Source organism: Pithys albifrons, chromosome 17 (genome assembly GCF_047495875.1).
Source record: "Pithys albifrons albifrons isolate INPA30051 chromosome 17, PitAlb_v1, whole genome shotgun sequence".
Lineage (NCBI taxonomy): Eukaryota > Metazoa > Chordata > Aves > Passeriformes > Thamnophilidae > Pithys > Pithys albifrons.
This window is the reverse complement of record NC_092474.1, coordinates 3,723,084-3,735,949: the sequence shown is the minus strand read 5'-3', so window position 1 is coordinate 3,735,949 and position 12,866 is coordinate 3,723,084. Positions and strand designations below refer to the sequence as shown.

The window sequence follows — 12,866 nt, the reverse complement described above, 5'->3', positions numbered from 1 at the left end:
TTCTCTCCATAAAAAGGGATGGCTTGAATGCTGTTGGGGCAGCTTTGAGACTTTATAACAGACTATCCTCTTGATGTGCTTTTTCTTAGTCTTGTAAATTCATATTTACCACACAGTGGGAGGAAATCGCTTTAGACAACTGCACATTCATCACTAAAAGGAGCTAAACTTGTGGGCTGGTAATATTTAACCACATGCTTGTTAAATGAGAAAAATAACTTCCATCAAAGAGTATCAGTGCACTGATGTTTTGGGGGGTTTTTTGGTTGCGTACTTCCAAGCAATGAGAAGTGGATGGTTTGTTTTGCATGTCTTGGGTTTTCATTGGTAACTGTTAAGCAGCAGCAACTCAGTTTGTAAAGCAAGCAGCAGTTGGGTGGCTGGAAGTTGATTTCAGAGTTTTGCAGTACAGAGTCAAAATAGTGTACCTGGAAAAACTGGAATTAGTGCTGGTTTTCTAAACTAACTTGTTGAGAACGTTGTTTGTTTTCTTTGTGAGATTTAAATAAAGTTGTTCCTTTGATTCTGTTTTATGTATTTGCTTACATACTTCAGCACTGGGCTTTGGGCATCCATGTGACAATTGCTACAGTAACTTTGCGACCACTTTTCATCTTGGAAAGCTCCTGCAGTCTTGCATGTAGATGAGCCATTCTTTTTTCTACAGTAAACTTTAGCCATCGACAAATTCTGTAACTTGTATACAGTTGATGTGGTTTTTTTCTTTCCTAGGCTGAGAGAGCTTTACCAATTTCTGCCATGTGAAGTTTGTATTGAAGAGAGGCAGAGGGGTTTTTTTGTCAAAAAGTCTGGTGTTTCTGGTGTCATTATAGTGGTAGCCTACCCTGTTCACTGCTTAGTACTTTGTATTTCTTCCTGGTTACATATCACTTACATACTCCTGCCGCAGGTATTTGTTCTGGCTTTTACCATTTGAGGTCGATAGAGAAGGACACCTTGCTCAGCTGCAGAAAAGTTGGAAATGGTCACTGTGGGCTGTTCTTTCTCCACCTGGTGCAGTGTTTGAACAGGTAACTTGCACCATGGCCATGTGCTTGTCAGTGGTGCCCTGGACACCTGGTGTGCCTTGCCAGGGATGCCTGGGCTGGGAGGGGGTGAGGGAAGGCTGACTAAATACTCAAGCAGCTGATACAGCAGATTTATGAAACGTACTGCACTCTAAAAAATATCAAATTATTTATTATATAAAATATAATACACAACAATTGTACACATGCACACACCCACACAGTACTTTACCACAAATTTAGGCCAGTTATTTTCTTTAATTAAATGTTATAATCTAGCACACGGTATCTTACAGTAATTTACATTATTATCTGAAGACACAATGGGGAAGCTTTGATCATTCATTTATAAACCTTCCATAAATTACAAAAAGAAAGGCAGTCTGAAAAGTATGTATAAACAGTAAAAACAATTTACAAATGGACAAGAATTACAAAATAGTAACAGCCAATGACTGCCATCAGTGTGTAAGATTGTTTGTCTTGATATGCCAATATCACAATTAAGATTTGATTAGAGCCTCTTGCAGCCTCATTACTGGCTGTGGCTCATGACTGCAACACAGTTTGTCCTTTTTACTTTAGACAGGTACTTTATCTTGAATCTGACATCAGCAATATGAAAATGCCTTTTAACTTAGAACTGTAGCTCCACAAAAAATAAAATGGGGGAGTAAAGGGGTTTTAGTGAGGAGTTATTTTTTCCCAGTAGCTTAGAACACTGAACTGGGGAACCCCAAAACTGGAGGTTGTGTGGTTGAAACTGGGTGAGGTTCTGAAACACTTAGACTGTATCTGATTTCAGTGAAGTGAAAAATGTTGACAAGATAAATCAATACAAGGTTTTGGTTTTGGCGGGGGAAAGGGTGAAAAGAAGCAGAAACTAAAAAAAAAGCATTTAGCACAGCACTTTCAAACTCCCAGGAGTTACATCAGACATTGAATGGAGTCAGTAACATAGTACTTGATCTGAAATTACCATGTTTTTGGGAAGATGAAGACAGTTGAATACACAGTACATACAAAGTATACGCTGTATATTTATTAGACAGTACAAATCATTGTGCATTAATAAGGCAAAACATCAAGGCTGATTAAACTAGGAGTTTCAAGACCATTTTTGTTAATGAGTAGATACAGTGGGGTGATCTCTGAACTAAGACTCAATTAACAGAGTTTTCCCCCCACCACTAATGGTTAAAGAAGGCTAAAGGCTGAGATTTTTCCAATGGAGTTGCAGGTGTTGAGTTGACTTCAAATAAAACCATGTTCTTCTGGTCTTAATCCCACAAAATTTTTTATTTTTTAAAAAAGTTTTTGCAACAACAAATCCACTTCGTTTTTTTCTTGCTGTTTTGATTAAGCAATTCACATTATTCTATTGATGTCAGAGTTAAAAATGCAAAGGTTTGGTAAAGTTGTAGTGCATAGTCATGAAAGCCCTAGTTTTGACTTTAAAAAAAAAATTAAAAAAAAAATACACAGACTGGAAGCTTTACAAGTTGTCCAGGAGCACATGAATCATTTCACTGCACCAAGCTTTTTCAGCAGTTTCTTGCCTTTGGAAAGCAGCCCCTTTTTCTTTTTCGAGGCCATATCCCTGCCTCTCCCGGGACTACCAGAACCCATAGGTGACGTAGGTGACCCCGAATGGAGATGAACTGTGGGGGATGGTGCTCTCCGTGATGTACCTGTATTCTCAGGAGGAACCTATTAGGTACATTGTTATAATTTATTGAATGTTTGACAGCTTCAAAGCTATTAGCATCAAGCAAGTTGGTAACAACACTTTGTCCCATTACCCACTTAAGCAAAAGGGCTGGTTCCTTTCTTCTCTGTGGCTTAAAATACCACATGGGCTTACGGAAAATACATAAATTTAGAGAAAAAAAATTGAAGACAATAGAAAACCTGCCAACAGAGCCCTGTTTTGGTTATACCTTTTTAAAGGAAAAGTTGGATAAACTTGTGGCCCAAAAAGCCACAAAATTGGCTTCAGTTTTGCACTTCAGTACTCTGATAGTACTAAAATGGAGAAGGGATACTTTTAGCTATAGATTTAAGAAAAATGAATGTGTTAATTACTACAGATTAGCAATGTATAGATGCCAGACTTTTCAGAATAAATTACTTAAAATGCTACGTAATCACTTACTTTTTAATGTCCTTTAAATGCCTTTTCTTTAAAATTGGCTAGCAAACTTTATGTACAGATTAGAGAAGATGGCACACTGGCTTAAATAAAAAAGAAAAAAAAAAGGAAAAAGAAAAAGCTAAAATGAACCTTAATTGCAATCAAAGAAAGCTTAAAGACCCTGACTGCTTGATGTGTATGCTGCAGTTATGAGGTTGTTAGATGACAGCATTCCTAAATATTTTGAACAGCTATTTTTTTTTCAATCATCAAAAGCACTTGGATGAAAATACTAAAATTGCTTATACTCAGCCTATCCTAACTACAGTGCCCAGCTGGCAAAATGTTACTATCAATTAAGATGATATTTTCAGAGAATCCATGCTGGAGGGAGTCCTGCTAGCTTGTAGTTAAAACATCAGCAATTTACTGGCTTGCTGTGCAACAGTGAGTTAAGCAAAGGGGCTTCAAGCCTACTTTGATTTTTAAATCAAGGTTAATTCTAATGAAAAAAAAAAACCAAAACAACTTGGTAAAGCACCCCAACGTACACCTGAAGATACCATATATTGAGTCTAATGCATTCATTCAGTGAGCTGCATGTTTCAGGTCAAGACTTTTATTGCATTGGTAAACCAAACACTTGCTAATATTTCAAATGTCCACTTTCTAGGAAAAATCCCAGTAAATTGAACCATATGAAGGGATTTTTTTTTTCAGAAGTGTTGAATAGTTAGTCTGAGGCAAACTGGGGTATAATCGATTACAGAAAACACATTTTAAGGCAGACAATTTAAGTAGCTCTATTTGAGTGTAATGAGTTTCAAAAACCAACTATACCCTTGTAAACTACCACGCATTTCAGCTTACGCTGCACTCGGATGTTCTGTAAGGGTTGAAGCTGTTGTGCTTTTTCTCTTGAAATCCCAGGTTGGCTAACAATGCAATATGCAGCTTGGTTTGCAGGGTAGTTAGACATCAAACTCTCCTTTCTATGTAAACATAAACATTGAGCTTGTGAAGAAATATGTTCCAAACGTTGACCTTCATAAAGTGAGGTCTAATTGACTTCTAAGGATGCCTTTTTTTTAAAGGATTTGTCTCCTAAAAAACCTAAATTGACTAGATACAGTAAAAGCATAGAGCCTGCTCTTCTGTGGCCAAGGGTTTTGGAGACATATTTCTTTCCTTTTCCCCCACAATTAAGTTTCAAGACTTGCATTAGATAGCCAGGTAGCTTTAATTGAAATCTCTATTGGTATCTTCAGTTGCTCACTTACGTGAAGGCTACATTGCCTTATTAAGGTGTGAAATGAACACTCTTCTTCTGTTTCCAAGCAGATGAGCAAAGAAATAAAAATATATATAAAATATATAATATATAAAAGTATTGCAGTGATGAAACAAAACCAAAAATGAGATACTCTAAACATGATCAATCTTTCATAGAAGTCTGAGCAATTAACTAATGCCAGTTGGAACAGGAAGTCATAAGGATTAAAAGACGAGCACTGTCAGTCAATCAGCTGCAGTTACAGTTTGTATTTAGAGGAACACTGGTACCAGTCTTTTGTCCACAAGAGCTTTTTGTAGTAAAAGCAGTTTAGAAGCTTTAAGAAGTAACTATCACCAGGGAAAAGCTGCTTAAATTTGAGTTATAATGGAAGGTACTGTAATGACTGCAATCAACCAGTCAATTTAGTTTCTCCATTTACAAATGTAACGAGCTAGCGAAGGCTAAAGTCACTTTTCCTTATGTTTTATTTTATATATTTGAAAGTTAATTTTAAATGGGCAAATGAATTTAAAATGTTAAAAGTAACGTCTAAATTATATATGAGACAAGATGGAATGGAAAATAAAATTTTAAGATTTTCTTATTCGATTGCTTACCCTTTTAGCTTTTGAACGCATTGGTGTGTCATGAACGTAGCGCGAGGGTGCATCGGATAGAAAGACTTCAACATCATCAGGCACTTCTTCAAGAAAGTTGGAAGGAACCAGCCCCTTTTGTCCATTAAGTTCACCCTGCAACAGAACAAAAGTTTTAGGGAATGTTTCAGGTAAAGCAAATGTCGGTTCCCAAAAAGGTAAAGAACTACTTTTGCCTATTTCAAAGTGGGTGAACGAAAAGGAAATACCCATCTAAGGTCAATGGGGAGATGACCCCAAACCCCCTCCCCTGGGATGTCATTTAGTAAGTGGTGCCAGTGAAATTGCTCTAGCAGGCTGCAGCAGTTTGTCATGACCAGCAGAAGCCAACTTACATAATAAAATCCATCTTCATCAATCTCCCCAAAGACTGTGATAATGTCCCCAGTGCAGAATGTCAGCTCGGCCTGCAGGAAAGGGACAGGGCCGGTTGTGTTAGGCAAAGGTTACCCTTTATCAGTAGTAAATTTTCTAATATTTCCCCCCTTCCTTGATATTAAGACACAGTTGGTGAAAGTAAATTGATCTTTGAGAGCAAAGCCTTTTTCCTTTTTTTTTTTTTTTTTGATTTGCTGGATTTTTATCCTTAACTTCCCAAACCCAGCACCTTTCCCCCTGGGTATAAACACCTCCAGGACTCCCTGGGGCAACAAGCCAAGACACTCAGGCTCTGAACAACCTCAACAAACTCTGAAGCTTTGGACTACATGGCCTCAAAGCTCACTTAAATCAATCCTTGAGGGAGGGGGGAACAAGACACAGGTGGGAGATGGCTCAGGTCCCTGCTCTGTGCTGAGCCAGGACTAACAGGCACAGGAACAGCCGAGAAAGCTGCTTTTCAGAGAATCACAGGATTAGGGTTGGAAGGGCCTTCTGGAGATCATCCAGTCCAACCCCCTGAAGCACAACATTCCTGCAGTGGAACTGTACTGGATTCTCTTCAATAAAGGCTTTGCAACAGGCAGCTCCACTCTGATCAGCAAACAGTGCACTGGGCTCTTTTTAATTGCCTGTGGCTTAAATGTAATTGGGGGTGGTGGTTTTAATTAGTTTATTGTGGTCATGGGAGAAAGAACAAACAAAATGTTTGCAATATATCAGTACAATTTATTTGATTTTTTGGCCAAACTACTCTGAAACACTGTAATTTTGGTTCAGTAAGAAACTGAAAACAACCCTGGCTGTGTTTTAAAGCACCAAGACCCACATATTTAAAAATCCACTTTCTGCTTAAAAAAATCCAAATTTCTACAATTCACCAATTAAAAAAACCCAAGCAACATTTTAAAGGCTGAGGAAGCTCCTAGGACTGTGATGTTTTTTAGAGCTTTGAGTGTACCCTGATATTCTTACCACAATGCAGACAGAAATGGAAACTGCATCAAATCTGAACTGAGGGACTCGCTGTGTAACTCCAAAGACATGTAAAAAGTGACTGTGTTGTCATGGAGATATGGGAGACTGCAAGTGGGTACATGGAAGATAAACCAATAATGCAGATGTAGTTGATGCTCAGCTGGTTTTAAATGCTGTTTAAAGTATCCTTATATTACTATAAAAAATTATAGTCAAAGCATAGATTCATGAACGATTAGATGCATTGGTTAAGAGAAAAATACAGTATACCAGGAATGCTGTTCCCATGATCTGTATCATTCTGGTTGTGAGGGATCTCTGGAGGTTACAGAGGTTTGAAAGCACTTGGCACTATCAGCCTGTCAGGCTGAGCTAGGGCACCTCTCAGAAATAATCATGTTCTTACATGCAAACATACAGACAAAATGGAAAATGAAAATTCCCTGCTATTTATAACTCTGCTTTTTTCCTTATAGACTTTTGTTACGTTTGCAGGCACACACATATATTGCATAACATGTATTTCCATAGCTGACTTGATAATTGATAATTTATGTACTGAGCCATATTAAATAAAGCCTACAGAGGATATTCCTTGATTTTCTTTGAACAAGAACCATGAATCTACCTGTACATAAGCTTGTCAGACACATCTGCTGAAAACCACTCGACCAGCATTTGTAATTCTGAACTATTTCTTTGCACATCCACCCTAAATGGAGAGCAGTGCCCATCAACCCTGACTGTTGGCCTCCATACACAGCACCCACAGCTCTGGCCATACCTCTACATCCACATTAGGAGAACTTTCTCTTGGATCATAATCATACAGTGCCACCATCCTTCTTGTGGTCACTGGCTGTTGTCTGCCACTCCGTCTGCTTCTCTCTGTTCCAGCCACAGGGAGAGGAAGGGAAGGAAAGCCATCAAAGTTCTTTTGAAATAACAACACGATGCAACTTTCCCTCACACCCTTTTTCACAACAGTGTGGTAACAACATGGATATTTCTGTAGCACAGTGATAAAAAGTCACAGATTTCCAAACTTAACACATATAATGGATGCAAAACCACGTGTGTTTCATAAATAATATTTAACACTCATCTGGCCCTCTGTTCTGAGCCACTGAATCCTCTGAACAGTCTTACCTGCAAAACTAAAGCTCTGCAATTTTCAGCCATTTTTGGTTGTAAGAATCAGAGGTTACCAGGGTATAACAAAACCAAACAGTCAACATTCAGATTTGCTGCATTTCATTCAAACTTTTACTGTCTATTCCTTCCCCTCTCCTACTCAGATGGAATTTTGCCCCTGGGATTATTCTTCAGCTTTCTGCTGGCAGGAAAGGAATGCATACAAATAAAAGAAGAAAAGATACGAAGCCATTCAAAAGTCTGTTTTTAAGGAATTAATATGGTTTTTGGCAACTACTTTCACAGTTCACTTTAAAATGAGGCTGAACCAATTTCAGCCCACTGTACTCTCTGAATTATGTTGGAAATTTTAAAACATACTGAGAGAGTTGTAGTATGATATTTATTTTTAGAAAGAAATCTAAGGTATTTGCATTGTGTCTCTGTGTACAACATTGAATTAAGTGGTCCATAGCACAGAATTGTTTAGCCAAACTCTGCTTTTTAAAGGATTTGTTACTGCAATATCCATAAAATCTCATCTACATGTAATGCCATCCCAAATGGGATCACACAGAACCCTTTCACATCATCCCTTTAAGTTATTGCTAAAGTAGGAATATGTAGAAGAGTAAATAAAGCAAATAGGTGATTCTTTTTATACTTTACAGCACTGAGTGTATCACAAAGACTTCAGCACAGCACTCTCCAAAGCTCTGGGATCATGTTTTATGTCTAGAAATCTTTCTGGTGACAAAACCCACTTTTTAAGGCAAATAAGAAAGTAACAAGTGGAGCAGTGAAGCTGCAAGTCTCCATTTGCAGCAAAAGATATGAGCAAGATTAAGTATTAGTTGTATAAATTCATTCAGATACTGACACAATGTATCCCATGGGGTAGTAAGTGGCTTTAAAATTTAGATGCATCTGCATATAGTAAAAACAACAGATAAAGCAGATCCAGCCAAGTTAACAGCACCAAAAGTTGGGAGAAGTGAAATGTACATGTTTTCCCTTACCAATTTTCTCAATTGGTGTGTTCAAGGGAAGAAAACCTTGTTTAAGAAGCTGATCCATCATCTCCTCATCATCTGCTTGGATCTCAGAGACCATATTACATGGGATAAGGCCAATTCTTGTACAGGTTTCTCCACGATAAAATCCATCAGCATCTTTGTCCCCATAAACCTGTTATTCAAAGAGTGACACTATTGGTCAATAAAGGTTTTAGCATTTAGGAATTTTAATGCAGACTAAATGGTTACTAAAACACAGATGATGACTGCAGTTTGCATGTGGAACTATAGTGGGTTTTTACTACTCTGACTTTGGTTACAAAGCTGGAATTGTGACATTTATTTGAATTACTACTTCAGATACATAAGCAGAATTTGGACTTTTTATTTGGTGGCACTGAAATGCACAAGAAGTCCATTAAAAGTCATCAATCCCTCCCTGTGCTGAGCCATAAGTTTACTTGATGGTTTATATTGATGGTTATGTAATTATTGTGGAACTATATTCAAAATGAAACATTTGCAAAATCATGACAAAATGTTATTATTTTGATTCAAACAACTTTTATATGATCAAAGATACCTATCTAATACATAATATACTTGATATATGTACTTAACTCTGCTATTTTACATGTATATGTATCTGTGAAGAAATATAGAAGAAAAAGGTAGTATTTAATGTTACAAAAATTGTGATTTAGAGTACAGACCAAACTGTTGTGAGGACCCAGCCCAACTCAGTGGAAGGCACTCAGGATTTTAATAGCTTAAGACACAATTTTATCTCTGAAATGGGTAATATTCAAATGAGTCTATTTTTTTCAGGTTCTTTTTCAGATCACACTTAGATCTCCATTACCCTTGGACTACCAGCAGCTGCTCCTTCTGCCTCTCTCATTTCTGCCTGTTCTGCACCAGAACAACTGGATACAAGGCTGCAGGAGGAAACACACACTCTTGCTGATTCCACAGAAATATCTGCTGGCTTTTTAAAACCAGAGCAGCAAACTGCACAAATTTGCCTTGCAGCTGCACAGTCAGAGGATGAGGCAAGCTGGGCTGGAGGGCTGGTGAAAACACTGAGAGCCCAACACCTGAAACAGCCAATTTGTCTTCTGTGCCCTGTTTAAAGGCACTGTCTGTATTTTACAGCAACCAGACAAAAAAGGGAACAGAAATACTTGACTGCTGGACTTGAATTAATCTAAAGTGTATATAGCCAGGAGTGTTCAGCATTTAAAAAATACAGCAGCTCTGGTTTGTATGAAGGTACAACACTCAACACTCCTCTGGTACCTCTGCAGAAGAAACATCCTCTCTGGAGCAGTTTTTCCTGCAGGATTTGTGTCAATAGAACAGGGAGCTTCAGAGTCACAATTTTAACACCTAAATATCTAATTAAGTCTCACTCTAACTATCTACAGAAACTTTGAGATTTTTCCCCATCATGTAATTATTTTTAAGCCATTAGCACTAGATTTGGGTTCCAGATCCAGTGAGATTTACAGCCTAAACCTCGGGAGGTAAAAAACCCCTTGGATTCCAGTCACGAAGGCTCCTTTCTCCACAGGAGACAAAGGAGAGACTGTTTGCAAAACTGGGTCCTTTGTTTCCTGATCTCACCTTAATGATCTGTCCTTCTTTAAAGGGCAGCTCTTCTTCTGCGGCATCGGGATTTGGGGACATTGTCAGTGGATCGTAGTCAAAGAGCGCAACAAATATTCGAGTAGAAATATCCTCTGTGCCAGGATCTGTTTCAGATTCTTCATAAAGATCTGGAGAAAGATGGTCATGACCACCGTAGCCATCTAGGAAAGTAAATTCAGAAAAGAACAATTCAGTAATACAAGGTGGCCTCATCTTTCAACTATTGCAGTTAATATTTGAAACATCTTTGGCACTTCACTGAAAAAATCCTAAAAACCTCAATGCATGTCCTATAAAGCTTGGTGAGCTGGCTTTTTTTTTTTTAATTAGCAAGTTTCTGGTTTTTTAAAAAGCATATAAAATCTGCATGCACTGAAGTGGTGTTGATCTACCCCACACTGACATTTACACATGAGGATAGAGCTCAGGTAGGAAAGCCATTTTTGTGAGGTTTCTTAGAGTTTGCCATAAATTAATGAAGTATGTTAAAAGAGACATAATGATGAGTCTGATAAGCATTTTCATTACTGCAAAACCATGCTTTGGAGCCACTTGTTTTCCAGCACAGCTGCATCTGCTCTGCATGGGCATAAAAAAGCACATCCCAGCTGTGCTGACAAATCAAGTTTTAGGTACCAGGTTAAAAGTAAAACATGGTCTCCAGACAGGGAAGAAGGAATATATTTCAGCAGCATTAGTCTTACCAGGGTTGGAACTTCACTGCCTATCATTTTGTTGAAACACTTTCAGTAGTTAACAGAGCCAGCAGTGCCCAAACCACTAACAAGGGGTATTAAAATCCAGGAGAAATGCTTAGCTATGACTGTATTTAAGCACAAGCTCATTAGGAAAGACCATCCTTGAATATCCCAACTCTTGACACTGCACTGAACTCTGCCCACTGCAGGGTAATAAATCAACTAGGACATTAAAAATGAGAATGGATGTTTTGTCCATCTTTTACAGACTTTTCAAATGACCTAGAGAAGGTGTTTAGTCCATCATTCATCAACATACTTAAGGATGGACTTCAGAAAACCAAATTAGTAAATTAGGCCATAATGGCTGTGTGTTTTGACTGATTTAAAAGCTTTTAATTTTGCTTTGAAAGAGCATGTGGCAGCACTTTCCCAAAGAACAGCCTCTTTAAAGACATAACAAGTCCCCCCCAAAAAAGCCCTCGAAATCACAAGCCACTTGTGAATATCTTGGCTTATTGAAAAGTCCCCCTGGCTTCACTGGGAGTCATAATTCTGTTCTTTGCTAAATCAACTCACTTATCATCCAGTTTAGAAGACCCTTCACAATGAATAAATAGAGAAAGTGATAATATGAATTATGATGAAAATGTAGCTCAACTATATCAAAGTTTTTCCAATTTTCATATAAATGCTATTTTTACTGTAATCACCTCTTGCAAATTAAAGACTCACACTTTTTTATAGTTTGAACATTCAATATGAAACATTTTAGATAAATGTTTTTTACCTTTTTACCTCTTTTGCTTCTACATCAGATGCATTTTATTCAACATTTCGTAATTGTAAACTACCAGAAAAAACTGTTCAGAGGGTCACAGCTTTCAGGGAGCATCTCCTAACTCGTGGGTCCAGAGCTCAAGAAAGAACATGAGTAAGGATAAAATGCAGAACAGCAAAAAGGCAGGGAAAAATTCCAGCCAAGAAGCTTTAGGCAGGCACAAAGCACAGAAAGGAAGTGTGGGAAAACGGCACATGTGGGACAGAAAGCAATGAGACACAAAGGACAGGATCCTTCTCTGTTCTGTTCTCCCCTAGTCAGGGTGCAGTCACTCTGAGGCTGATACCCAGGCCCACCAGGCAATGTGAACCAGGTGGGTTAGTGGGTGCTTTGTTTTTTAAATTAAAAAATATTAATTTTTGCATCTAACTCCAACTGCACTTAATGAAGGTTAGGTGAGAACATGAATTACAGCCAAATGTATCTCTGTTAAAAGCACTGGCCTGTAAGAATCTTACTGAGAATATTCATGTTTGCTTCAGTGAACCAGAAAGCAAATAATCTCTTAATTAGCTGATTAGCCACTTAGCTTATTCTTTCAGGGAGTACTAATGCATGTCATACACACACACCACTGTGCAGTGGATGCAGCCAGCCAGATTCCCAACTGATGCACAGAGGCAACCAGAGCTGCGCTGAATGCACTCCATACTCACTGATACATCCAAGCTCATGTTCTGGCTGTGTCAGTCAGGTATGTCTGCTTGGAAACTCAGCATTTAATTACAGTTTACCTAAACCTTCAGGGCCTCTTTTGTTTCCTTTCAGATATCAGCAAAACCCGAGTGTGTTTCTGAGCTGTGTATGTGGCCTGAGCTGCTTTCATGGGCAAAGTGTTACACACTTCAATTCCCTGTCTAATGAACTATGAGAACTGAGTTGTTGATCAATGCAATGATTTCTATGTTGATAAAGCAACAAATACTATCAGTAGTGGGTAAAACTGCCTTACTTATGTGCTACAATAGAATACAAAGAGTAATTTTTATCTTCATCAAGTGACACAGCCAAAGCCTTGTGTGGTCCTCAAATCTTTGTTTAGCCTAAGGATAATGCCTGGTAACTCGGGTGTGATAC

At 38.2% G+C, this 12,866-nt stretch overlaps 1 protein-coding gene across 12 annotated transcripts in view; it reads right to left on the bottom strand.

The window, feature by feature from the left end:
• The window catches only part of RIMBP2 (RIMS binding protein 2), a 139,453-nt gene that overhangs the window by 14,300 nt on the left and 112,287 nt on the right, over nucleotides 1-12,866 (bottom strand). For 5 of the 12 annotated variants that reach the window (XM_071572025.1, XM_071572020.1, XM_071572021.1 and 2 more), the window contains 6 exons: nucleotides 10,227-10,411; nucleotides 8,604-8,772; nucleotides 7,235-7,338; nucleotides 5,430-5,501; nucleotides 5,056-5,190; nucleotides 1,185-2,738 (listed from right to left, as the gene is read on the bottom strand). In XM_071572025.1, the coding sequence (XP_071428126.1) occupies nucleotides 2,550-2,738; nucleotides 5,056-5,190; nucleotides 5,430-5,501; nucleotides 7,235-7,338; nucleotides 8,604-8,772; nucleotides 10,227-10,411 (854 nt within the window). In that variant the 3' untranslated portion in view covers nucleotides 1,185-2,549. Of the gene's footprint in view, nucleotides 1-1,184; nucleotides 2,739-3,000; nucleotides 4,490-5,055; nucleotides 5,191-5,429; nucleotides 5,502-7,234; nucleotides 7,339-8,603; nucleotides 8,773-10,226; nucleotides 10,412-12,866 lie in introns of those variants that run through there. The other 7 variants (XM_071572017.1, XM_071572022.1, XM_071572023.1 and 4 more) reach the window with 4 other exon arrangements.